The sequence below is a fragment of the Trachurus japonicus genome, chromosome 9 (assembly GCF_045865225.1).
Source record: "Trachurus japonicus isolate A0001 chromosome 9, Traja_1.0".
NCBI classification, from domain to species: domain Eukaryota; kingdom Metazoa; phylum Chordata; class Actinopteri; order Carangiformes; family Carangidae; genus Trachurus; species Trachurus japonicus.
This window is the reverse complement of record NC_140915.1, coordinates 27,829,004-27,856,955: the sequence shown is the minus strand read 5'-3', so window position 1 is coordinate 27,856,955 and position 27,952 is coordinate 27,829,004. Positions and strand designations below refer to the sequence as shown.

Here is a 27,952-nt window from a genome sequence, read left to right as displayed (position 1 = left end):
CAAATGATTTGGGCCTGACACCGTTGACACTCTGGATCAGAAAAGGCCTTGGGAAGAGTCATCAGTATTACTTGAGGGGAGGACTCTGGGGGACAAAAGAGAGACAGGAGGAAACCAAGAACCAGTAAGGGTGATATTATGAGGGCTAGGTGGTGTACAGAGAATAGTGTTGAATGGAGGAAAGTGTAGGGTACACAGGCACATGTATACAGAAGCTAGGGTGCAGAGCAGGATAAAGAAGGGATAGTGTGAGAGAAGGCATGAGAGGAGAGGTCCTGGGAAATGGCAAGGGGAGGTGAAGTAGACACCAGTGATGGGCTTTTTCTCAGCAGGAAGACCAGTGTCTGATGTGAGACCAGGCTTAATGTCGAAGTCTACAAAGGAACCCCGGTGTTTGGGATATCTTTTTAAAATGACACCATGTTATTTTTTTTTCTTTCTGTTCTCATCTCCTCCAACCAGCAACCAACTTCTTTTTAAAAAACTTGTATTCCTCCATCTTTTTCTAAGTCATCTACTTCCCGCTACTTACCTCTGCACACTTTTTTTACAGACTTTATCATTACCGTCCCCCCCACTGCAGCCCTTTACACTGACAGTAGTTGTGGCTTTCATTGCTAACGAGCGTCAGAATTTGTCTGTGCTCAAGACCTGTACAGCGTATTTATGTGTAGGTCAACGCTTCAAAGATGAGGGCCTTTCAGCCCAAAGGTTATACATGCATGCATTTGCATTCAATAACACGGCGCCAGACAGACATCCAAGACGGGACTGTAAGATATTATATATTTCCCCCTCCCCTTGTCCTTTTTTGACAGTAGCCCTAGTGTTTGCGCAGAGAGCAAATTACTATACAAGACGTAAGCATGAAATATGGCCGGTTCAAAGGCATTATGATGGATCAATATTTCACACATTTATATTCATATGTTCATACCTCAATCCTCACTTTTTTCATGTGAACCCACTTCACTGTCTGTATTACCATACATATGCAGGCTGTGATGATACCGCTCATCCATCAGAGTACTTTAGATAGTGAACTTTTTTTTTTTTATTGGCAGTCAGATGTGCCCTGAATGCCAAGTACCCTGTGTTGAACAGCTGGAACTTGCCCTCCTGTCAGAATCAGGGATTGAACTCTTCTTGTTTGGGTGGGCCCCTCTAACCTTGATGCTAGCTCTCTATTATAGCAACAGAGGTGCCTTCTCTGTATTCAGACTCCACTGAACCTCTAACCTGCGTGTTCTCTACTTGTCTGTCTGCTCCAAATTCTGAACACACAAACAGGCCTCCCTAACACTTAAAAACTTCACACAATCTCTTTCACCTTGCTGCAATAGTCCTGGTGGGATTCCAGGCTTTGATCTTAGCTAGTTAAGGTTTCAGTCTGACTTCAACGTGGACGCATGCGTCGAGTTGTTTTTGTGTGCGGATGACTGTCTGCTCAGGACGTGTGTGTTTGTGTGTTTGTGCGTGTGTGTGTGTGAGATGCTTCTCCAGGGTCTCTCCTTCGCTCTGGTAATGCTGAGTGTTGTGTCTGCTTCTGCTTTCTCTCTCGCGAAGCTAAGCTCCTAATGACTACATGCAGTCAGATATTGACTGTTGTCCAAACAGTCATTGTTCCCAGGCCTTTTAACCACACTGGAAGCTTTTCTGGAGAAAATTGTGTAAAGAGATTGTGAGATTGTCAATTGTGTACACATGCTGGAGCTCCGATCTGACAGAATGTCGAACCTTCCAATCAGCCCTACAGTAAGTCAAGTAATAGACTGTGTGACTCTAAACACAAGTAATACATACTGTGATTGATTTACTGATTGATTAATTGAACTGGCATCAAGTTTAGGTGATTTTTCCCCCTCAGTGTGATGTAGTTTGTTAGCTCCAGGGATTATGGAAAAATGTTTTGTTTTAAAGGCTTTTTAAGTATCTGTCTGACACATAACTCGCACGTATAGGTGTATAAATTTGGATTTGAACTCACACACATGTGTAACACCTTGGCACTTGCCTGATCATCTTCCACCATTCTCAATGTGATGTCAATAGGAAGCACATGGGGTAGCGGAGGCAGTGGTGCCAAGGTATGCCTGAGAATCAGTATAGTATCATGCTGACTGTGTTGACTGAAGCAATGCTATCATTATATTAATTAAAAGCATTAAGATTTCAGCCTTAAGTAAATACTGGCAAATACCCGGACTGCTTATCTGTGTCTCAGCAAGCACACGCACTCAGCTATTTTTAAATGCCTTGATCAGCTGGTCTCCCAGCCCCTGGAGAGGAATAGGTGTAGGCAGCCCTGTCCCCATAGGCCTGTCTGCAGGACAAATGTGGATAAAAGAGATAAGTCTTAGCTGTTGCTCTGGCAGTTTATAAAGTAAGCTGTGGGTCTTTGCATTGCTGAAACATCTCTCTCTTCCCCTCTCACTCTCTCGCATTCTAACCTTTGCCTGACCTTTTCTTTTCATTCCTCTTTGCACGTCTGATGCCCCACCGCTCACCTATGTACTGCAACATTTCTGTTTGAATGTGATTAACATGATATGATGCATGCTGTTATAAAATTGGACAAGTGCTGGTTCCTCTGAAGTAAAGGCTTTATTTGACCTGATACCAATTATGCATGTTCAGCAGCAAAGTTTATGTGGAGGGCATGTCTGCAGAAATCTGTATTCTGCAATTGCAGTGCTTTTCAGCTGTAATGACTTGCACAATGTTAGAGAAAAAACGCATGTGTAATACTCATCTCAATCTTGAATCCTTGTCATGCTGATGTCTGCTTGCAAATGTTCCATTATTTACATCTAATGAGGTCTCTTTCTGATGTTCTTTTTTCCTTTTTTTCCCTCCCACTGAGAGATTTTCCTTCTGTTATTGAGATCATCTTGTATTTGCCTTATCTTGCCCATCAGTTCTGTGGAACAATCATGGCTGAGTTGGATGCCTTACTACCCTTGGCAGCAGCCTGCAGGGACAGCTCTCTCCTCGAGGTGCGATCAAGCTTTGTGGAGGCATGTGGCAGGATGGCGTTTGCCATGTTGGGCCGCGTGCAGGAGAGGGCCTTGGAGGTACCATCCTCTGCACCCCTGAGGAACCTGCCCGCTCTGCTGGCCACTTGCATTTATGTGCACCAGCGACTGGAACACTACCACGGCAGACTGAGAGATTCTGCTGCTGCTGCCAAAGTGTAAGGAGATGGTGTGTGAATGTGGGTGTCTGCTGGTGGGATGGTGTATGCCTGTGGTCCTTACAGTACATATATATGTTTTTTTAGGATCAGTTGGTTGAAAAATTGTGATCACAATGAATAATTTGAAAATCGGTTAGAAGTGTTTGACATTTGCTCTACAGTCACAGCAGTTATGGCTGCCTTGCCAGAGGAACAACATCATCATGACTGATTGGTTTGTTAAAAAGCCAATTTCGATGTTTTCCTCCAGTGAAGAACCAAATGTTGCATTTACAAATGGGGATTGTACAGTATGTTCCTTTGTGCTATAATCACAGAAACAATACTTACTGGAACCAACTTCACTGATGTATAAGCCCACAGATGGCGATGGTAGACTGTTAGTTTATGCTGTCACAGTGATCAGGCTGACATCAAACTTCAGTTGCTATCAAATCCTATTAGGGCTCATAGTATGAATGTGAGTATGCCACCCATCACAGATGTTGTGTTGAGTTTTATTCAAAACCTGAGCCTTCTCACAGCTGCCACATTCTCATGCCTATGCTTAGCCTTGTTTCCAAGATTACTCTTTGTTCCTCTTTTTTCACAATACTCAATAATTTTAAAACTGCTATTAGTTTCTCAACAATAGCCTAATCAGCCAGTTAACATTATGCTCAACAGATAATAAACTACGCGAGTGATTGTATCACAGACTGGATTTGTATGTCACATCTCACTTCAGATACCCAGTTGTATTATCATGCGATTTTTGACTTCCATCCAAGTCATGAGGTAGATATTTAATAAGACATAAGCAAAATGTCTGAGCCTTGTACAGGGAGAAATACAGGGAGAAAACACGAGAAACATTTGGAAAGGTTTCAAAATTTCAAGGCGATTGTACATTTGAGATTAAGAGGAGGGGCTCGTAGTGTTAAGGGAAAAAAAGAGAGGGGAATGATTGACAGGTGGTAATGACACCTATATTATGTCTACATCTGGTGAGTTTTTATGCCCCATAATACCCCCTTAACCTCTGCTCTCTGCAGATCCCCTCTAAAGGCATCCCTGGTGCCCTCGGTGCTCTTGTTGTCCCACCTCTGGCCCCGTGCACCCCTCCACCTGCACTTGCACTGTGCCCCCTCCGGTCATAAAGCACTTTCCTCTCTCCACACCATTTGGTCCCCCCGGCTTTAAGCCTGCTGCACCCCCGTTAAACTCTTGCCTCTCTCTGGAAAGTATCAAGGCAGGCAGATTTAAAGGATATAAAATGTCATGCTGAACTTTTAGAATAAATCATTTGTTCTTTCATCCCATCATTTCACCTCATGTTTGTTTGATAGCTCCCTGAATATACAGTAGTCAATTATGCATCTGAATTATTGGATTGTGCCCTATTGGACTCTTGACCCCAGGTGTTCCTTTCATTTTTTTTCTTGATACATCATATGTATAATAGATTATACATTTTCTGTCTGTGTAACCTCTGTTTCTTTCCTCTACGCCTAGACCCCTGACCCTACTGCCTATACAGAAGTACAGAAACACAGTGGACGCCCTGAAAGATCAGCTGGTCAGCTACTGTATCCAGGTTTGTTCCACCTGCATTCTTCAGGATGCTGAGAGTCACCACTGGGGTGACCCCAAACCCTTTTATGAGGTAAAATGTCCTCACTTGTCTTCTACTGTGTTTGATTGAATTGTTCTGTGCCTCAGATGCCCTGAAATATGATTAATAATTAGGTTATACAAAATACTTATATGTCATCACATTTAATAAATCAGTGGGACCTGTGTGAGTGTTACAGTAAGTGTTCAGTTCTCAACACAAAAACCTCTGTATTGTTTGGAATTGATTTCATTATTTACATTTACTTTTATTGTAAAAAGTGAAAATTCTAATGCCACATGTCTTAGCAGGCTTGTTCTGTAGAGTTTAAGGAACTCTAGGAATTATACTCTGGAGCTTTCTTGCTTCTTCTTTTCATTCCCACAATACACCTTTACCTCCCACACTCCCTCTTCTAACCAAGCCTTCTACTCTGAGCTCCCTGAGAACATCTGTGGCTTCCATGCTGCCCCGGGGCTCCAGGGATTCGGCTGTCTGAAGTCTGCAGTCTACACTGGGACTGTCTGGAAACAACATAGGGCCCCTGGAACTCCCCTACCTTTATGCCCTTAAACCAATCTAAACCTCCCCTCTCTTTCTTACTTTACCCCGCTTTTGCCTGTTTTTCCCTTTGTTCCTCCCTCCTTCCCTGGGTCACTGGTGTCAGACAGACCTGCTGTGCGCAGGTGTGTGCTTTTGTTCAAGCATGCCTGTGCATCTGTACAGATGAATGCATATGTGGGTGTGCAGCAGCATCTCAGGGTGTGTGTTTCATTTGTTGTGTGTATGTATATATCTAAATTTCCAATGTCTGTATATGTGTAGTTGTAAGTATCGGGTTTCCATCCCCTGGATCTACAACTCTGTGTCTTGGCTCTTTCACAGCTCTGTGCAGATCCATAGAGCCCTTTTCTGATTGATATTGACACATTAATAGCTGTTGGCAGAGAAATGTTTAATATGCTATGATAACAACATATGAGGTCACTTCAGGCGATCAAAATAATTTTTAAACACAACCCTTCTTACCTTCCTTGTCAGGATTTTGCCTTCAGAGCCTAAAGAGAATACAAAATGTCATAAGAAAATAAAAGCATGAGCGTCCAAGTTTATTCTATCCTCAGTTCCCCGTCCCAGATTCAGTCTTCACTCTTGCCAGGTCTTCATCCTTAATAGGAATTTGTTCATAGTTGACCTGGCTGGTTAAATAAAGTTTGACTTGAATGAACGGATAAAACATCCCAGCCACACATGTAGCTGTGGCTGCTCTTGGTTTTGATCCAACGTTTGTGTCTGCGTTTGCTCCACTGAGTCCACAGGCGGAGGATGGCGAACTAATCCCGGACATAGAGCTTGGTCACGCTCCCCATCAACCAACGATCCCTAAATGACTGGCTCCAGGGAGGAGAGGGAGGGAGAGGAAGAGGAAAGTAAAATATGAGATAGATGAGGTGAAGTGGGAAGAAAATGAGAAGGGACTTAAGGGTATGATGAGAGGAAGACGAGGGGAAGCCGAGGAGTTTTAGGCGTGTCAGTGTCTTTGTCACATGCACGCACACATGCGCACACATACATCTACTGGAGAAGTTTATTGTCGGAGGTTAAACATGTGGATTTTGGGCGAGTAAAGGTATGAGAGGGAGGTTTAATGACTGAATCCCTCTATATCTTTTCTGACAAAGCTGCAGAATGCCATGATAATAATCCCCTTCTCTCCATCTGTCCTCCCTCTTTCTCTGTCGCTTTGTCTTCTTACTCTCACATGTCTTTGCTGACTTCATTCAGAAAACTTCTCAATTTCTGCCTGTCTCCCTTTCGCTCTGTGAGTGTGTATGTGCAAGTGTGTGTCTGTTGTGATGTGTTCTCCAGTTCAGGACTTTAAAGCAGTCCAAAATCCCAGTGGGGGAAGAAACCCAGGTGCAGAGTGCAGGTGGCGTGACCACTGAAACATCCTGGTGTTGACAGACCTGCCTCCGTCTCTGTCTCTCTCTTTCTTCTCCTTCATGTTTTCTCCCTCCCTCTCTCTTTCTCTCCCTCTATTTTTATCTCTTCTTCTCTGCTTTTTTTTCTCTTCACTGTCAATGTCCATAACACAATATATCTTCATCTGTTACCCTCTCCCTCCCATCCACCTCTCTTTTCCACAGGGCGAGCGCTGTTCCTTTTCGGTACAGATGTGGTTTTACTTCCTGTGTGGGCTCCGGAGCGACCTGTGGGCCGTCCTTCCGGCAGAGATGGCCAAGGACGTGCTTGGCCAGGTGCTGTCAGAGACGTTGCAGCTGCTAGTCCGAAGATACGCCAGGGCCCGTCCTTCTTACAAGAGACATCTGCAAATCAGGTACTCTGATTTTCAGTTGAGATAATAACACCTGAAATGTAGTAATATGCTGCAGTCTACTATAATGCCTTACACATTGTTGAAATGCTTACAATGGAAGCACTGATATGTTCATAAAGTTTTCAGGCAACAGGTTTTTCTGAACCAGTTAGGGTGAGAGAAAACTCTCTGGTTATATTTTGCTGCTATGGACAGATAACTGCTGAATGTAGATTTTTATTTAAAGAGTATACATCTCAAGGCAACAATCTCACCACAAGGGTCTTTAGCTTTAAGGACTTCCAGTGTTAATATCACATTAACAACGTCAAAGTTTGTTCTTGACCCCTGAAGCAGCTGAAAAAAGTCTCAACCTCAGTTTTTAATGCGAAAAGAGAAAAATGTAAATTGGAACATCTACAATTCTGTCAGCAGATTTTTGATCTGCCCATGTTGCTTTTGTGATACATATGATCATTGTGGGTTAGAATAGCCACCAAATGTATCTGGTGGTGATAATTTTTTTCTCAAGTGCTGTTTGAAAGGTTAAGAATGAACTGTGAATTCAAGGAAGTATCAAAATCAATCATTTGTTGATCAATAGTTTTCTGTTTTTTCCGTAATTCATCAACAAATATAGATCACACGTGTGTACTACCTGTGTGTCATTAATCTCTCATTACTTGAAGTGCATTGTTTTCTCTGTACCGCCCTTACATCTGAGTATAGGCAACATGGACATAGACATTTGTGCCTGCTGCATAATGACAATGAATGATAATCACTGTTGGCCTAATTTCACTCAGCTCCTGTGGGCCTGATGGTGGAGCTCTGAATGTGATGTTAACACATCATAGGCACACTCTCTGTACAGGTTCCAGCGGTCCTCCTCTGAGTCATTTTTTTGTCTTTTTTCCATCCAAATAGCCAAAGGATGATAATGAACAGGTTAAACTGTGACATACAATAAGAGGATAAAAGAGTGGCAAAGATACAGTGCAGCATACGTACTCAGCACTGCATGATGTCAACACAAAGTCTGGTTTATGTTGTTTGGAGATGCGTATGTTTCTGAACGGACAGTTGTAATGTGTAAGGCTAAGCTAAACAGATGGCTTTTCAAAGCTTCTCCAAGTTTCCTATGTGTATAGAACTCACATGGGTGCTCTTATGCTACTCCAGCTCTCCTGTATCAGTCCACCCCTGTGTGTCTAATAACGATTTAGGGAAGCAAGGATGAGGGGATGAGTGATGATGAGCGGCTCTCCCCAACCAAATGAGGGAACAGATTTATGGGTGTTTAAATGTAAAAGCACTGACTTTTATAGTAAAATCCAAAGCCAGCAGTACACTTTCCAACAATAAAATCACCAGGAGGTTCTGCTATCTGACTGGCTGTGCAATGAGGCTATTATGTCATGATGTAACAGTGGATGCCAGCCTTTTAAGACGTAGATATTCACTTTCAGCGCCTTAACATCACAGTGCCTTTCTCCTACTCTCTTTTCATGTGTTCTCACGTATTTCTTCACATCTCATCTTTTCTGTTTCTATCTATTCATTCACCTTTTCCTTTGCACACGTTTTTTTTTCCCCCAAGATGTGACATTACGGCGATGTTGCTGTATGTGGAGCAGCTTTTGTTGAGTTTGTGTGAAAGTCCTGAGGCCTTGGTGCAGTCCAGTCCTTCTTCAGCAATTGCAATAATCGCCGGTGCATCTGACTGGCCTTACCAAATCCACAGCCTGTGTGAACAGCTCCTCACAGTCCTGGTTATTGTCACAGCACCTCTATCTTTGCTCCATAGGTTTGTATTCACATTTTTGTTCTTTTATTTACAGTTCAGTAGAATATATGGCCCAATTATACCAACGTATTTGTATTTTAATGACTGTAGCTTCCAACCCTGAAACTAATTGTGTCTCAAATGACCATAGATTCAAGATTTATATTTATTATAAATAACATGCTAATGATAAAAAATAATAGATCAGTTACATAGGAGGGCTGTGTAAGATATATTCGGCTATATGACATTACTACCTGAAGTAGAAACACTGCAATTCTGAGTATATTTTCTATATTAAGGTTGTATCACTCAACACATGTAACATGCAATCTCAATTCCTCCAGGACATTTATGATCAATTCTGCAAAGGAATCCGAGGCAGAGCAGCCTGACAGCTCCGTTGTACACTGGCTAAATGCTATCAACCCTGACCTCTTCACAGAGCAGGCCTTAAGGTATGTAAAGTGCACTCATCATACCATCTATCACCCGTCATATAACAGGTACACATATTGTATGCATGTTCACACACAAATGCATATACACGCATACTCTGGTATGCTAAGCCATCACACACACCTCCACCCACTGTATGTAGAGAACCATATGTGTGTGTGGAGTTATAGCCACATACTGTACGTGCAGATATATCAGACTTATCCGTTGCACAGGGCTTCAAGCTAGAGTCGCTCTAGTAATATAACACAGATGCAAACTGAGAAAAAAAAGAATAAAATAAACTACCGTTGCCGCTGAGGCTGATTATGTTTATGTTGATGGTTGCTTTACACATGAGGTGTCAATAGAATGCACAGTGGTATATACAGTATGTGCCTGAGTTTGCCTGAAAGTGCACATGCAGGCATATAGTACGTGTGTACATGTGTGTCCAGTTACTGTTGTGACCTCCACAGTGCAGTCAATCACTCTCTCCCCTCACCCTTGACTCTACCCTCCTCCCCTCTCATCTCCCTCACAGCCAGAGGTGATGTCATTGCGTGCTGATGGAGCACAAATCAAACTAACCCCTGGTCTCCTGCTCCTAAGTATCGGAGAGCTGAAATTAGTTTATTTTTATGACCTCTCTATTTCTCTGCTCCCACCTCTTGCCTGCATGCGAAGGCGCCAGGGGGCTTGCCAGTGGCCCGGGGCCAGATCCACAGGTCCTCATCAAGGACCTGGCCTCTGAGGCCAAATCTTTTCCCAGCCCATTAAAATAAAACCCATTGTTATGGTTATTAAATAAAACAATAATAAAATCACAAAGCACATAAATAAATCATTCAGCATTACGAGCTATAAAGACAGCATCTGAAGTTATGTTTTCTGGACTTATGAGTGTTTCTGCAGTTGCACACATTCACGCACGCACCGTGTGTTGAATACGCACGTGTGTGTGTGTGCGTGTGTGTGTGTGTCTTGGTTCTGTAAGCTGACCCTGCGCTGTAGCCGGGTAGATTTATCAGAGCAGTTAAAAGAGGATTTCTTCTGGATTTGCAGTCCCAGTGACATCATAAATTGTGCTGTCAGATCGAGGCATAGTTTTCCTCAGTCAAGCAGCAGGGTGCACCCTGCTCTAGCTTTCTGGCTCAAATGGAATGGTTGATTTCTGGGCAGACACCCCCTGTACAGCCTCCCGCCTCCATGCTCCTCAGACAAACTCTGTCCATTCCTTCCATTAGATTTTATTGAGATGTATAAAGTAACATGCAGGCACACACATGTCAGCATGCTCTCACACTTGCACACATACATAACCACAAGCATCAGCACTGAAGTGCACACAAATTCTCACACACACACACACACACACACACACACACACACACACACACACATACACGCACACACACACTTACGCACACACAGCAAGGATACGGCTCATTACCCACAGCTGGCTGCAGCCTCTTGGTTATACAAAAGATGTAGGAGGGGGGTACTGCTGTATATTCATGTATTTGGCTGTCTCCCAAATGTTAATTTGCTTTTAGCTGGCCAAGATTGGAGCTAATTCCTTCCCGGTGCACACTATAAGTAAGCGAGAGTGAAGGCATTTGCAGACTAAGCTTGTATCAGGAGTGAGTGACACTGAAGGAAGTCACCACTGTGGTATAAACACTATTTCTTCCCAGATTGTCATCTAAGACAACTGTGTCTTTCACAGCTTTGAGGCTTTCACCCTCCTTTGTTGTCTCTTGCTAAATGGACTGCTATCTGTACACTCACCTTACACTGCAGAACTGTCAACTTTGTTTTGCTTTTTCCACTCTCAGAGATGGCCTTATGGGCCAGGCAGCCTTTGCATGTCAGCTGAGGCTGCTGACCTCTGACCCAGGACACAATCCCAAGTTGCTACTGCAAATGCTGCTGTACAGAGACTGTCACCTGCCCAGAATACTCCTGGAAAACTCGCGTAAGTCTGTCTTTTCAAAGCGCATGGATTTTACATGTTGATAGAATAAGGGCCCAGTGTTTGTGTATGTGTGCAGTGTACATGCTTAGCTGTCCATCTTTTAGAGGAAAATTGATGCCTCCTCATTAAATTCTTTAATATGATCTCTCTTTTTTTTTTTTTTACATAATACTGGACCAGCAGGGCATACGTGTGGGAAGGTGTTTACCAGTGTCTTAATTATGGTGCTCTAAGATCCTAAGCGAGTTATATAGACCTTAGATGAGCTCTATCCATTTTATGAAGTTATCATCAGCATCTTTGCCATCATCATCATTTTCACCTTGGTCATCATCATCACTAAATCAATAGAGCGCAGTAATAAACACTCAACAGGCCCAGGCGGAGCACACAGGCTGACCTTTAAAGATTTTCCCTTCCTTCTCTTCTCCTCCGCACCAGCAACAGTCTAACCTTTAAAGACTGTTGTGCACTCGCACATTAATTCACATTATAGCGACCTCATTAATAACAACTCTCACTGTCTCGTTCTTTCGCTTGGTCTGAGTCTGGCTCAGAGGCTCCGCAATGCCTCTCCCTACATGCTGCCGTAAATCAACGCTGGAAGCGCTGACTCTTGTGTGTTATCACGATGACGGGCTAATTAACCAGGAAGCAGACAGACAGAAGGAACAGCTTGACTGAATGCTACAGTCCCATACGCCACTACACGTCTCTATACATGAACTCTATATACTATAGTATTGTATATACTAGAGTATTTGTTGGTGTTGTGGGAGAAAAAAAAGTGAAAATTCTGAAACACACACACACGCTCACACCTATTTGTTTGACCTATTTATTTACTGAAGGATCACAACTCTTCCCTTTAACAATCTTTGTTTTTGCTTAAATCAGAACACTGCACACACTCTCATACATGTCCACACAGCCCTTTTATTATGATTAGTGCGTCTGCTTCCAATTACGGAGGTTTGCAGAGAGGGCCCTTGTGACTGGTTGACTAGTTGTCCGTAAGATAAACAGGTGTATGTATTGGCTACATATCAAGGTTGGATGAGCTTAGAAACAAAGAGGGAGGGAAGGAGGGAGAGAGAGAGAGCAAGAAAAAAAAAAGAGAAAGCAACCGAGAAATTGACATAGCAACACAAACACATTGAAATTATTGCGTGCTGCATCCGTAGTGGAAACTCCACGGAGATGTGCCAGTGCACTGTCATCTGGTTTTCTGAAGTCATTGGCTGCTCCATAATGGGATCATTATTAAAAGGCGTCTAGTTAACCTGGCATGCTCTCCAGCACCCCAAGTGGAAATTAATGTTAGTCACCCCTGTTTCCTTGGACCATTGCAGCCACGGCAGTGCTATCCAGAACACCCTGTCCTTAAGGACCAATTACTAGACTAGCAGAGAACAAGTTGCTGGTGTAACACACATAATGCTGCCTAATAGACTGATTGTAGGTCAGGGTGGTTGACCACCTTTGACAGTGTGTGTAACGTTGACGTTTGATAGGAAAAGAAAAGAGTAAGTGAGGAACTTAAAAGGAGCAGGTGAACGGAAATCAGTTATCAGTCATCTGCACCTTGAGTGGTGGCATTGCTCCCTACCTGCCCATTATCACGCTGATTTTACTGGCCCTTGAATACAGCAGCTAATTCAACCCTGTCATTTTAAAATAGTCCGGCATTAGTCACTAGGAAGTCATGCTTTTTTCCCATCACAGCGCCCCCTCATTGACTGCTGCGTTGCATACTCTCTCCTATTCAGATAGCTGTCATCTCCCACACAGTAGACTGACAGACCGCTGGATGTCTGCCACCTCTGGAGCAATGGGCCTTTCCTCAGCAACCCCTGTCAACTTAACACACACACACTTGTAAGCACACAAAACACATATATAGACATCCATATGGGATACACAAGCACACACCTCCATCCTCAGCCCTGTGCTCAGACAGCAACCCCCACAAGGACACCCTGTCAAAACCTCTTCCTTTTCACTTCCTGTCTCCATGTGCTGTGGATCCCACAGCCAGGGGCTTTGAAATCTGTTTCTTTTTCAGTTTTTCTGGTCTGTTTTTTTCCCTCCATCTAACACAGATGTGGATTTTTCTTCCCCTTCTATTCCACAATGCCTTTTGTTCGCCCTTTCTGTTAACATGTGTCAGGTTGGGCAGCCTTGACATTTTCCAATGTGTTTTTGTGCAAAGAAATCAAGTTGCTGTTTCATAGGATAGAGTTTTACATCTTTCCCTACCAATCTCCATAAGGTTGATATTTTCTGAATCATGATTCAAAAAACAGTCAGATTTCACACTCACCTACACACCTCTAACTGAATGTGTGTGTGCGTATGTGTAAGCCTTTTCATCGCTTTGCGCATCCTGTTGTTTTTGTGTGTGTCAAATGCTCCAGAATATCACATTTCATAAATTCACACATATTTATTGGTATTGCGCCCAAAAGTGTCGGAGTGCCAAACTGACACTATTTTCATTCTTTTTTCTTTTCAGATTTTTGTCAGGAGAGCACCTTACAGAAGTCATCAACCAGTTGCCAGGCAGGAGATGACTTCATAGTCACATTGTTCAACCTTTTCAGTTGCTTGAACACTGTTCCCAAGGCCTTGACTCAGGCCCTTCAACCATACCTGGAGAGGGAACACATATGGGATCATCTCTACACTCTGGCAGGTGAAGTTGCAACTAGTTGCTAGGTAATGTTGTAGTGTAGGGGTCATTACTATAGACTGGTTGATGTTTACTGTGAGAGACCATAGTACTATTCTAAAGAGTGCTACAGTAGAAGTACTGTAGTCTGTTTGTTTGTTTGTTTTGTCAGTTATTGTGTCCTTGAATAAATTCTTGTGATCACAGTTCAGTTATCATATAAAAAATCAACAGCAATGTTATTAAATAATAACTTTACAATAATATTGCTCCTTAGGTATTCCAGTGTTATTAAGCTTATCTATTCTATGCTACAAATTAAAGTGATGATAAAATACTACTGTAAGTCAGTGCCATTCTCATTTCATGTTGTGGAAAACAAACTAATAGCTAAAAAGTTTAATGCTTTAATAACAAGAAATCTCCAATTGGAGACCGCATCTGACTACAGTATCATATAGTATTAGATATACAGTATTTCCAAATACAAGAGCAAATCTGCCCACCAAGAATTTTTTTTTATTTTCATGGCCAGTGTTGACATTGCGCGCACGTGAGCTAAAGAATGACTTTAATATGCAGTTACAGAGACTGCAATTACTCCCCAACTCTTTCTTTCCGCCTCTCTCTGGTACAAGCTTTGATACAGAGCTTAATCAGAACTCCTGTGGAGTATGGAGCTCTTTTTGGTGGTGATTTTTATATCCTGGGTGAGTGGTAATTATTGTAGCATAAATTAGGGTGATTGGAGAAGAGTATTTGGATGAAGACGGTGCAAGGGAGGGGTCGACAGAGGGAAAGAACGAAAAAGAGATAGAGTGAGCCAGAGAGAAATTCTCAATGTCATCCAATCATGATTTATCCTCACAGGGTAATTAGTTTAATTATTGGACTGTGCCAAATCTTTGTATTATAATTTTGGTTACAGGATACCCCCAGTGCCCCCATTTCTATTTAAGCTGTTCACTGAGTTAACTTTCATAGATTACATTGAGAGTTTCACTATTTCTACACTTAAACTGATGTTTCATCACACTGTAGCAGGTTGTTTTAAATCAATAGACCAGTCAATACGGTAGCAGGCGGTGCAAAGTCTGAAAACCAAGTGACTTTGAAAAATAGGTCTAGGTCTCACCTGCCACAGAGTGCTTTTCCTTCCAAAAGCTATATCATTTTCTGTTCTGCTCTCATCTTTTTCTGTGGGTCTGAGGTCACACATTTGTTCGCCGTCCCTGGAGATTTCAGTGCTCTTCCACTGCCACCACAGCACTATATCTTTCTGGTGTAGCCTTTGGTTTTACAGCCGACACTGTAGGAAGTTTATGGGTGCCATACACTTTCATGCTGTAGCTGCTCTGCTATCAGTATGAGCGGGATATGAAAGGGCAGAGCGATGAAAGACGTCGTGCACCTGGTGAAAGTTGTAAGGTTTCCACCGGCCACCTGGTTTTGATTGAGAACATCTGAATTTGACTTGATATTACTTGCTTTTAGTGTAGATGTTTCTACAAAATACTTTTGCACTCTGAGGATTCTTTATTTTTCACTGGTCAAAAAGCAGAATTATTTCAAAGTAACACATGTAAAAAAGTTTGTCATGTCCGTGTCAAGTTTTATGATTTGATGCAGTTCTAGAATTGTATTTTGGAAGAATACTATTAAAAGCTCCTGCACACAATAATGAGAGTCTCCATCTCTCCTTTTAAAATGATTAAAAAAATAAATTCAACAGGACATGAGTTCCTTTGACATTTGATTTCCGTCCTTTACATTAATGTGAAGAACTATATTTTTTAATCTTAAACAGACATTTTCCGTTAAAATCACAGGTTCTCTCGGCCTCTCTCAAAGAACCAAAGTAGTCACAGCATGACATTAAAATAATGCTTGTTTTTGTAGCTTTATGCTTTTATTTTTCAAGTGAAGGCTTAAAAAATCAATGATAAAAGTAGCACAGCTTTAAGTCTTCAGTCTGATATTATCTCCGCCAGCATTCTTTACCAGCTGCAACGATTAACCTTTTTTTTTTTTTTTCTCAGACACAACACGGACAGCACCTGTTGTGATCAGCTGTGTCCGGGCTGTGGTCATCAAGTCTATCAACAGCCTGCTGGTACACCTGATTTCCATGGTGACGGGTTGGCAGGCCACAGAGGAGCTGAGTGGAGCCTTGTTCAAACGGAGCGTACCAGAGAGTGTCCTAGTAAAAATTCCCAAGGACTGGAACTACTCACCAGTGGAAGCACGGGGAAAGGAGACTGCCACTAAGTGTAAGTACAGTTTGGGGTCTCACATTCTCAAGACAAGAGAGTTAAGATAAATGTAATTGTTCTCAGCTAACTCAGCTAACAACAGGCATTTCTTTCTCCCTCTAGCTGTCACATCCCTAGCCATTCAAGCCATGTCCTTCATATTTACCAACCTACCCATGGCTGTGGCGTGTCTGCCTCTTCCTGTTCGCTTCCTATTTCAAGTGGCAGAGAAGCACCTCTCCCAGCATGCCCGACAGCTGCGCTTGGTGGGCCTGTTGCTCTGGGCCTTGCTGGGTTGCCTGATCCGAGGCCTGGAGGACCCAGACACACTGGAACAGATCAGTGGTTTGGCCCTGGACCGTGGGGCAAAGGACCGCCTGTCCCTGCTGGCCGAGTGCCTACAGGCTGCCATGGGCATTCAACAGAAAGTAAGGGCTAAAGGTTGTATATTAAAAATGATGATAAAATTAATAATAATAATCACTTTGGGTTTTAATTACATTTTTGTGTAAGACAGGCAGTTAAATGTTATGACTTGATGTTTAAAACAAAACAAAACAAAAAAATTTCTAAATATGTATGTTAAATATGTTTAAAAGCCTGATACTGTGATTATATATTGATGGTTGATTTGATATTCTTAATCGGTTTGGTGGTCTATTGTGTGCTTGGCAGGGTGTTCCTAAACCCACAGTGCACAAAGTGCTACAGGCTTTGGAGGAGAAAAGACCCAAATGGACAAACATGCAGCTGCAGAAGGCCCGCAGGCTCTGCTCAGACAGGTGAGGGGTCAATTGCGGGGATTTAGCAAGAGGTCAAGGTCAGAATGTTATTAATGAAGTTTATATTAATGCTTTCATACAAGTAGGAAAGTGCCATACATCTGTTACCCATCATTAGTCACAGTTGGTATTGATTATTCTTGTGCACTGTCAGCAAAAAATTGAGGATTTATTTTCTTCATATTATTTCGATCTTAAAGACAGCTTTTGCTAAATTAATTTCCCAGTTCATAATTTCAGTGATTTATCAATAATAAGATAAAGTTTGAAGGCTGATAGTCTGATGAAGGAGGAGTTTCAAACTGATCAAACTGACTGATGTTGTGTTCAACCACTTGCCATTCAATATATAGGTACTGTACAAAACAATAGAAAAGAATGCAGCTTAGATTTTCTTTTTTTTAATTGAGCATTTAAATTCTGATGTATCGCATCATGAAGATCATTATTTATCAAAGAGCTCTGAGATCAATGAATCTCACGTGTTTGTTGTGATAAATGGTAAACATGCTGTCTGACTGAGTGGCCTGTGGGCTGGAGTGATGGGAACAGCTTTCACTTTGGGTTGATCCGTGACCTTTGGCTCTGCGTTCTCTAGCTTCTTCCCAGAAACCGCGTCTCTGGTCGCTCGCTTCATCATAACAAACTCTGGACGCATCCATCCTCATAAAAAGGTGATTCAGCGCTGTATCACAACATGTATAATTAAAAAAAAAAAAAAAAGGAATGAAATAAATAAAAAAAGACTAAGTAGATTATGGGCAGTTCTAGGAAATGCTGTCTGTTCGGTGACAGGAAAAGGGGACGAGACGGGGAAGACAAGAGTCAGGGAGGTGGAGGGGTGGGGAGGGGGTTGAGTGGAAAAGTGAAAGAAGAGTGATTATGTATCACCTGTCGGAGGCATTCAGTGGGATCATTACTATTCATTAAACTAACCTTCACAGGGAAGTGACGCCTGGCTTGTAAACAATCAGGATACAGTGTCAGTGAGAGAGAGAGAGAGGGGTGGTGGTGGTGGTGGTGGTGGTGGTGGTGGTAGGTGGGGGGCAGGGAGGGACAGAGTGGTGGATGTAATCACTCCAAAAACAACTGGCACTTCACTCACTGGCATCTCTCTCCCTCACACACACACACAGCACCCCTCTACAGAGAACATTTGCCCCTGACGAGCCCTCCCACCTCTGCATTCCCTCATCCCATTCCCCTCCGCTTCCTTTCCCAACTGTAACCCCCCCTCCTCCCAACCCTTGTCTCTCCACGCCACCCACCTTGTCTTTGCAAAGTAATTTGTAGAGGAGAAGATTATTGTTCTCCATCATGGTGACCCTGGCTGGGCTGACGGGATGCATACACAGATGAAGATGAATGCAGTTATTCCTTGGCGGAGGTCTGCCTCTTTCAGGGCACATTGGCCCTAATGACATGATTGATAGGCTGTCCCAAATCCGGAGGGGCCCTCATTAATCACCCCGCTGACTGAATCCAATCATCTGCTTCACCTGCACAGTGATGGACAGGAAAGGATACAGTGCAGGTGCTGACACGGATGCACAGCCACCATCGGCGACAACACCGCCGCCGGGCCAACAAGCAAAGGAATGAGGGGATGTATGTGGACGACACGGGACTCCTCTTCCTTTGCCACTCTCAATGTCAAGCAGCCAATGGCTGGATGACAGGCAACACCATTTCTGCCACCTTATAATTACAAAGGGGAAGAGAGAGAGAACAATGACAGGAAGTGTATGCGAAGTGGAAGGTTTGATGGACGGCAGAGTGATATCCATCCATACAGGAAGGGCAGGAAAATGATGCAGGCGTCTGCCAGGGTTGCGGACATGTACATGCATGAGGACCTTGACACACAATTACACACACATATACACACTTAAAAACACATACACCAATCATTTTTAGTGCAGCAGCATCCTTCGGTCAGAATCCCCTATGTATCTCATGAATGGTAATGAAAACAGTGAAAATTATTTTGTTATCTAACCCTCAAGAATTTGTATTTCTTTTTCGCTTTCACCAGCATTAGCCTTGACCGGAATGCAGGTTTTTCAGAGAGATACTAGAGCACAGAGACATTTCTTTCTCTCTGGCAAAAGTGCATTTTAAGTTCATGTGCCCTCTGGAGTGTATGATTTCTCTTAAAACTCAAAAATAGTTAATTTTAAACTCTAGGGTCACGATTCACCCAATTTTCTTGTGTATAATAAGTTTATTTTCTTCTCTAAACTGGAAAATACTTCCTCAGCCAGAGGTGGTTTTCAGAAACAAGGTGACATCCTGCTCTGTTCCTTCTCCTCTCTCTTTGCCCCACTCTGCGTTTTTTTCCCCTTGTCTGTCTTTGTGTCTCCTCTCCCATCTCCTCATTTTCCCATCTCTGTTTCTCTTTCAGTGTATTTGAGCGAGAAAGGGAGATCGGAGTCGCTGCGGCTGAACTGACTGAGCAGAAAATAGGCCTGATGCTGCTGGAGGTCTGCCACAAAGCAGGTGGCAGCGACTACCTGAGGCAGATCTATCACATCATCCAAGGCAATGAGGTAGGGAAGCACTCCCTCTCCCCAGCAATTAGGTGGCTGCTGGCCTGAGGCCGCAGGCTGCTCAGGAGGGGGAGACAAAGGGAAAAGGGCTGCTGCTTGAGAGCAGTCTGCCTGCCTGATCTTCTGTTGTTCAGGTGACCTCAAGGGTGCAAACCTACAGTGATTTTGTGTGTTACATGCTCACCACATGGAGGGGAGAGGGAACCGAATGGAGTTCCTAGAGTTGGCATACTGTAGAGGTCTTTGGAGGAGATCAGAGTGACGAAGAGCAGCAATTCTTTTTTAACTCAAGTGGAAGTTATTTTAGCTGAATTCATTTCAGAAAAAAAAGTTTAATAAATGAAAATTAGCAGTTCTCTAGAAAGTGCCAGCTTGCTGCTGTTACTCTAAATCACCATATCGCCTAAAAGTTCCCACTAAGGACTTTTTTAAATACAGGTTAAACTATTTTGTAAAACAGGTGGGCAGTCTTTTTTTAGCCAGTGGTACCCAGACAAAAGGTTGTTCGTGTTAGGTGAGTTCCTCATTTGTTTTCATCTATTCTGTTGATAAAAATAGATTTTCACAAGACTTAAGTTGCATGAAGCTCAATTATCTTTAATGGAGGAATTGCTCACATTAAAACTGTGTCCCATAAAAAGCAATATACTGTAGCAGTTCATAATATTAATGATAATAAAGATTGTGATGACACTGCTAAAAGGCACAAACTACTTTCTGTACAGAAATGACAATTTTATATTTTCTGAAAAATATAAAACAGCTCTCATCTGGTGAAAAATGCTTAAATGCTTGGTCATGTAAGCAGAGTAGAGGACCTTCAAAGATCACCACAGTCTATGATAAAGGTGGGGCTTCAGTAATGGAGTTGAAAGCCTAAACAGAGTGTTACTGGCTTGTTCCTCCTATAGACTGTCTATTAGACACATTGCATGGAGAAAAACACCATATACATTATACTGCTGTTGATGGAATCCATAAACTCTATGTAGCAATTTGAGAGAATGTGAACAGTATTCCCAAGCAGGCTCTGAGTTACCCTTCTGGCAGCTCCAGTATCTCTACCCAGCCAAGGTCGAGGCAAGAACACGCAGGTCAGGGACAGACTGGGCTGGGGGTGCGGCAGAGGGAGTGGGGGTTCGGAGGCCATGTCAAGCTGACGGATGGGAATATAGTGGTTTCACACCAGGATGCCGATGTACACACAAACACACAGAGACATACTGTACACACATCTTGCATGGCATCTACACTAAGTAACCACAGCAAAGATTATAAAACCAAAAGTAAAAAATGTACAGCGGTGTCCCGAAAAATCATTTTCTCTTTATACCTGCACATTCTATGTTTATTTGTTCTGTGTTTTTATTACTTTATATCTGAAGCGCTGTGATTAATTTCTGCTTTTGTGAGGCTGATCAGTTAGGGAATGTGGATAGAGACCATTACTATGCTTATCAGGAAACAATGTGGCTGAAATCCTGTCTGGATTTGATTAGTTTATGCTTTTTTTGGGTCAGTCAAACTTAATATGAGTGAAAACTTTCAGAAGTTTATTATTATTATTACAAGTAAAAATAGATAAAATCTAAATGTCAGCTACACATTTACTGTCCCCATAGACCTATCCTCTTTTGCTGTTGCTCTGTTCTTTAAGTTGGGGGAAGTTTGGTTTTACTTTCAGTTCTAGATAACTTTTTGTCCTCTCTCTGTTGGTCTTAGTTTGTCAGCCTTTTTCTTTCAACAATATTGCACTAGCAGTCTGTCATAACATGTCTTTTTCAACCTTGCTCCTGTCTGTCTGTCCTGTGTTTCTGTACTCTCTTTCCTTCGATCTTGGATACAGGAGCTGTTGAGGTCTAAACTGAGTGAAGACACGGACTTACCAAATGAAGCCACACACTTGGTGAACTTTGATCTTGGAGCTGACGCTGCCCTGGACACAGGCTGTTTCAACCCTCTTCACCAATTTGACCACATTGGCAAGAAGAAGCTGGATCAGGTTTGCCATGCATTTCCATGAACTTTATCATATGATGATTGTTGAAGCTCCATCATGTCTTCATGTTGGTGTCGTTTTAACTTTCTCCGAAAGGCCAGAAGCATAAAGTTGAAGGTTAGGAGGCTGTTTGAGTCTCTAGTGAACTGGATACTGTGCCAGTCTCTGAAGTTGTCAGGGGCTTGACTTCCTTATTCTCTATAGGTCTTTGCCTTTTCCATGCAGGAGTCAGGCTGGCAGAAAGAGAAGCACACTGAAAAGGTGAAAAGATGAAATAGTGAATAATGTTTTTCAGGAGTGTGCAGTCTTAAAGTGCACTTCTTTGGGGCTTTGAACTGTATACCCTCTTACCCCAAGCTTATCCCCAGGAGTGCCGCCATGATGATCAATTAATTGTTAGATTCTTTTTCTTTCCTTAAAGCGGATACGTCTAGCTACAGGTAGTATTAGTTCAGTGTGAGATTTTTCAGCTTTCTCCCCTCCTTTTTATTCGAGTATCAAGGGAGGTAGCATTGATATCACAGAAAAAAACAATCAATAAGAGCTAGAATTTCCTTAAGAAGGGCTTGGGTGTGTCTTTCTACTGTTTAGAAATGGATTAGATATATTTATACATTTGTGATCCCTTGTAATGTAGGAGTGTTGGCGCTATTGTTTTTCAAGAACAGACACGTTTTAATCCTAAGACTATGCCTGTTTTCGGCTTATCACAGGCTGCATAGCTTTGCATAGAAACACCCTATTAAGAGAATGATTAAAATGCATTCTCCGCTTCAGGTGCCTGTGTTGTTTGTCAAATAAAATGGAGGGAGGAGGGAAAAAAAAGTTACATCCATCAATCACCTCTGAGGAAGGAGAAGAGGGAGGGGGGCAGTGGATGGATGGAGGAAACGAGCGGAGTTCTCCTACTTTTGTCAATAAAACTCAGCCTGGAGTTAAGAGTGACATTTTGGCAATCAAAGCAATCTGATTTTTATTTGCTTTGCCAATATGGTGCTGGTGTGTCTGTGCATGTGTGTGTGTGTGTTTTACAAAAAGAGAGAGAAAGGAGAGAGAGAAAGGAGAGAGGGTGGGGGTTGGCGGGGTGCCATTGAAGATGGAGAGAAAAAAAGCAGAGCAGTCAGAAGAGTAACGACTCCCTCCCAAAATTGATTTATCTTTCTATAAATGATGGCTACATCCCCCCAAATGGATTTATAAATTAATTGCTGTCTTATTGGAATAAAAACCTTCTTGTGCGGACATGATTGATCGTCTGGTGTCGGTGGCCTGCGCTGGGGACCCCCCTCCTCCTTTGTTAGTGGGTCCCAGCTGGAGCGGTAATGCACTGATGGTATTAACCCTGATTAATAACTAACAATGTGCTATCCTCATACATCAACAGAGTGCTGTGGTCGACTGGGCATGGGACTGGCCAAGGCTGCTGCCAACCTATCAGGGCATGAGTCAGGTCACCTTCAAAACTCTGCTGGCCAACAGGTAAAACAGTAATTTCACTTGTTACATGTACACATGTTCTCTGACAGCAGTGGGTACGCGTGCGCGGAAAACACAAGTGTGTTTTTTGTGTTTTCATGTTGTCATTATGATCCTCACAGGTGTTTTTTGTTTTTGAGGAGTCATTTCATGAAATAAAAGCCTCATTCCTCAGAGGCTTGTGCTGCATCAGTGGTGTCTTTACCTGCACAAAATGAGCTGTCCACTCGGGACTTCTCTTTCTTCCACCTCCCTTTTGACTTAACTTCGGCATAAGCTTTAGTCATTTGGGATCGTATAGTCTCGCTGCTCTTCATCAGAGGTTCAAACTTCCACTTTGTTCAAAGGCCAAGGGCTCCTGTGGCTTGCAGCATGGAGGCTGAGTTGTGGAAAGAACTCCTTGGAAAAATGATATTGGAGGACTAAAATATGCTGTGTATGTTGAATCATGACATCCTGTCTTTGCGAATGCACATGCACATGTGTGACTGACAGCTTGCATGGACAAAATGTTATGGTATTCCTGCTTTTGGGGTACTTTTGAGGACTTAAGACAGATATAGAGGTAGTCGGAGATGGAAAGAGAGCGGCTGGCTCAGATCTTCGTGTCACCTGATTGAAGAGTTTTTCGCCCAAGTCCACCTCTCCTGTCCCATCCTCCCCTCCCCCCTCCTCCCCTGTTCTGCTCTGCAACGGGCATAAATATTTATGCAGGTATGTGACACATATTAGATGGCAATACTTCAGGCTGTTCCCTGTTCTCCATTCACAGCTGTCACGCTGCCAGCTATCAGGGAGCCATGGGGCTACTGCACCTTGTCTCCACGCCTACGCCCAATCCATTCTAAATCACCACCATTGTAACACACGCACACACACACACACACACACACACACACACACACACATACACATACACACCTTTCTAACAAAGGGCAAGCTCTGCATCTGCCAAGGACACAGGTCTAATAAGGGTGAAGTACGCAGCTCTGTGCTGTGACGAGCTTTGTTGCCTTCATGCCTCTACCCCCTCTTCCCACACATGCATACACACACTCCATTCTTACTCTCTTTATATGCTGCTTTGTTGCATCTAAAAACAGATACTGTCATTGCTCCACTGAGCCAAATTAGTGTTGGGAAATTCATGAATAGAAACCGTATGAAGTGGATATGAAGTTAGATAGGAAGATAGATTAAAAAAAACAACAACAAAAAACAGAGAGAGACTGGACTTGCAGCTTGAGACTGTGATTGACATGGAGAAAGAGAGAGAGAGCAGTCTATACTGACAAGGCACCAAAAAGTACGAGGAAGGAGGGGAGTGGGAGGGGGTAAAGGTTATATAATTCACCCTAATCTCACAGTATCAAAGTGTCTGAGATTCTGTCATTTGCCTCATTAGCCTCTCTTTGTTGGGCCAGAGGAGCAGATTTCATGGAGGATTTGGAGAATGGCTTTGGTTCTGCCTGAGACGGTTGCACAGAGCAGGAAGTTAGTTTCACGGCTGGCGACATGTAAGCTGTCAAAGTTTTCCTCAGATCCATCTCTGACTCAAAAATATCTCTCAAGCTATAGAAGGCCATTCAATGGGATAAGCTCACTGATGTCGGAGCCACTGATCCATTTGTTAGTGCAGATAAGGATAATGCTTTCTGCGTAACTGCAGACTAAAGTGCCCTCGGCTGTTTTCACAGAGGCTTCACAACAATTACTCTTTTGCTACCAGTTGCCGGACAAACCACAGGTTATAATCTTACTCGCTTGACAATATTAATAGTAATGACGCTGCCTTATAGTGTAAAAAAAAAAAAAAAAGACCAACTATGACCTTGAGGTGATCTGTATTTTCTATCTTGTAAGTTTTAGTCTCCTTGAATGACTTCCCTTCTCTGTACAGAGCCAATAATTTTTTTCACTCCCCAGACTGTGTGAGTTAGCAGTGTGGCCCATTGGCCTCCTATATATTGTTACAGTGGCAGGACAGTTATTGTGCCCAGGGTTTATATCACATTCTAATGGAGCAAGGCTATGAGTTAAGGGCGGTAGGCTTTTACACCCAGGCTGTTAAATCACTGTTCAGATGACTTCATTAGCAGAGCTGGACACATGCTGAGACACTTGTGCCTGCACACACATAAACACACACACAGCCACACAGAGATACACTTTCGTCCTCATACCTTGACGGTGTAACATCGAGGGGCCAGACAGGAGGGAGAGTGGATTTATACAGGTGTGTGTGTCCTTCTTTGTCACCTGTCACTTTAGTTCCCTCAGCACGATGGCTCATCCATCATCTGCAGATTGAGCTTTTCAGCAAAAACCAGACTGATTAATACTACTCCAGGACCCCCAGGGTTGACTGGCTGACTGGCTGACCTGACTTCCAGGCAGGCTGAGTGTTTCAATGCATAGATAGATGACTTGTGGGTGGGCTGACTTTTTACCCTGCTTGTTTCCTGGCTAAGTGGCAGACTGGCTCAGTTAGGTACGGAGATGTAGGAAGTCGTGATCAGTTGAGGTTTAGTTGGATTAATGACAGTATAAATTGTATTTTTAATGGCTCATAGACTGACTAACCTGTTGCCTGCTGCCTGGTTTTGATGAATGACAGGTCTCAAAAATTGAGTGATGGATGGATGGTGAACTCACCGGGAGAATAGCTGGTTTCCTGTTTTCCTAGTGGCCAGACTCTGAGCCTAGTCTTACCCATGTTAGCAGGTTCTAAACAGAATCTGTCCACTCTTTCAGCCCTTATAATGACATCACATACCAAGGTTAAATAGATTACATACCAAAAGGTTGTGCTAATTGTAATGGGCTGCTGATGGCAATGTGTCCACACTGCCTCATTGTTTAACTTCATGTTACGAGCTGCCCTTTGTTTTTACCCTAGAGGCACGGAATCGAAGTACTAAGTGGTTCAACTGATACTGAATAGTTTTTCTTTTAAACTCGTGATCTGCAAACGGATCACTCATCTGCTGTACTTTGTCCTTGGTCACCGTTTTGAAATCCTCTTTTCTTTCGTGAACACGTGTAACTCTCTCACAGCATTCTATTGTAAGAAACCGTCAAAAGCAACACAAAACCTTTGTAGGTTGGAACTCAAAGCAGCGATGCTGGGCTAGCCCTTTCTTCGTTAAGACTAACTGTTGCAAGGCTTTTACAGACCATGGTCTTCTATGCCACTTTTCTTTACCATCCAAAGAAAATGAAACAAATCTAAAAAAAAAAAAAAAGAAAGAAAAAAAAAAGTGTTGCCACAGACTAAAGTCACATTTTAACTGTCATCTGCCAAGGTGACTTTTTCAGACTGTTTCTTTGCGTCTGGGTGTCACAGAAGGTCCTCTGACCTGGTTGATAAGGGCTAGCCTAGTATGAGAGATGAAGCTTCATGTGTCACAGGGCGAGTCTTCCACTCCATCATAAGGACCTAATCTCACCCAAGGACATTCATGCTTACATCTATAGCACCGGTCCACTGCTCCAGGTACTGTTATAAGCCCGGTGTCGCACAACATGAAGACTTAATACACTGACCTCAATGATATCTAAAGATTGATACTCTGTGACTATTGTACTGTACGTATTTTTGCTGCAATATTTTGAGTAGGCACTTGTCCTCATGATTTTATGTCACACACTGACAGTTAAAGAAGTACTGGCAGCATTGAACCATAGATTTGGTGGTCTAATATGGTAAGCTACTCTGTAACTACTGAACACTAAAGCATTTCCTCTGCATTGTCTCATTGTTGCTGTTACCCCTCAGGTCCATAACAATAGCAGTTTGTGGAAAAATGCCAGTCTGTGGCATTCTCTTGCTTGAGCGGCTCCTTAAATTGCGGCGATAGACACTTGTGCTTTCAGGAAGTGGGCAATCGCCATCTGTTCCTGGGCGCTGCCATATGGCGGCCCTTTTTCTCAGGGAATAAAATAAAAACAAATATGTCAGAATGTTCGTCTTCCTCCACGGACGCTGATCAACCTGGGGAGAAGCTGGATCTCAGTGTGTCTGGATTAATGGTCTTACTTTTCGCTTCAGGGAATGAGGGAGTATGTGCTTTTGTGTGTGTGTGTGCTTGTGTGTGCGTGTACATGCACATTCCTGTTTGAGGATATGCACATGCTAATGCACATTTATGTACCTGGAAGTATTTCTGGAATCATTTATCTGACTTAAAGGGTGATGCTGCCATACCATTTTGAGCAGCTGGTTGCTCTAGTCTTGGAAGCATTAAACAACACAGGAGAAAAGAGCTTCAAGGTTAGCCAGAGTGACATTTCATGGCTGCCGCTGCCAAAGAAACTAGAAGAAACACTCTCAAGCCATCATCAGACTCTCCGTCTTGCGAGGCCAGAAATTCAAAAGACTTGTCACTTTTGAAAATCAGGAGAGTGTGATGTGTCATTGAGGAAGGGCTTCTTTCTTCTCTCGTTGATCCCCTTGTGTGTGTCCCCTTCACTGACTGACAGCTGGGGATGCAAGTCTGAGTTGGTGGAGACAGAATACATCTTTTGTCAGCTTGGTTATACATGGTGTGTTTTGTTTTCACTAGCCCTGGACAGCACTGACACATTGAGGTTTTCTTTAGCCGTAAGCAGGTGGTGGAGGAAAGGGACAAGCTTGTGCGCACAAGTCTGTTTCCATGCCTGCCTGTGTGCATCTGCACTGCACCAACTTGTATACTGTATGCATATCATGGAGGGCGTACATGTGTCTGCCTGCATGTGTGTAAATGTTCACTCTTATATTTCAGTGTGTGTGATATTTGGAGGTTTGCTCCAAAGGCGAATAAATCAGTGATGCCTGGGATAAGGCCGTGGCCCCTCCTCAAACTGCACAGACAAGCTGAGAGGCTCATTAATCAAACGGCCAGTCACAGATGTGATGGCTTCCACACAAAC

The 27,952-nt window shown here is 43.0% G+C and overlaps 1 protein-coding gene across 2 annotated transcripts in view; it reads left to right on the top strand.

Moving 5' to 3' along the window:
* kiaa0825 (KIAA0825 ortholog) overlaps nucleotides 1-27,952 on the top strand; it is a 117,318-nt gene that overhangs the window by 25,146 nt on the left and 64,220 nt on the right. The window contains exons 10-23 of one of the 2 annotated variants that reach the window (XM_085787084.1): nucleotides 2,919-3,193; nucleotides 4,691-4,841; nucleotides 6,938-7,128; nucleotides 8,708-8,914; nucleotides 9,241-9,351; nucleotides 11,170-11,309; nucleotides 13,825-14,004; nucleotides 16,020-16,250; nucleotides 16,356-16,660; nucleotides 16,908-17,014; nucleotides 19,419-19,563; nucleotides 21,410-21,565; nucleotides 21,767-21,823; nucleotides 22,947-23,041. In XM_085787084.1, the coding sequence (XP_085643210.1) occupies nucleotides 2,919-3,193; nucleotides 4,691-4,841; nucleotides 6,938-7,128; nucleotides 8,708-8,914; nucleotides 9,241-9,351; nucleotides 11,170-11,309; nucleotides 13,825-14,004; nucleotides 16,020-16,250; nucleotides 16,356-16,660; nucleotides 16,908-17,014; nucleotides 19,419-19,563; nucleotides 21,410-21,565; nucleotides 21,767-21,823; nucleotides 22,947-23,041 (2,351 nt within the window). The remainder of the gene's footprint in view (nucleotides 1-2,918; nucleotides 3,194-4,690; nucleotides 4,842-6,937; nucleotides 7,129-8,707; nucleotides 8,915-9,240; nucleotides 9,352-11,169; nucleotides 11,310-13,824; nucleotides 14,005-16,019; nucleotides 16,251-16,355; nucleotides 16,661-16,907; nucleotides 17,015-19,418; nucleotides 19,564-21,409; nucleotides 21,566-21,766; nucleotides 21,824-22,946; nucleotides 23,042-27,952) is intronic. The other variant, XM_085787085.1, reaches the window with a different exon arrangement.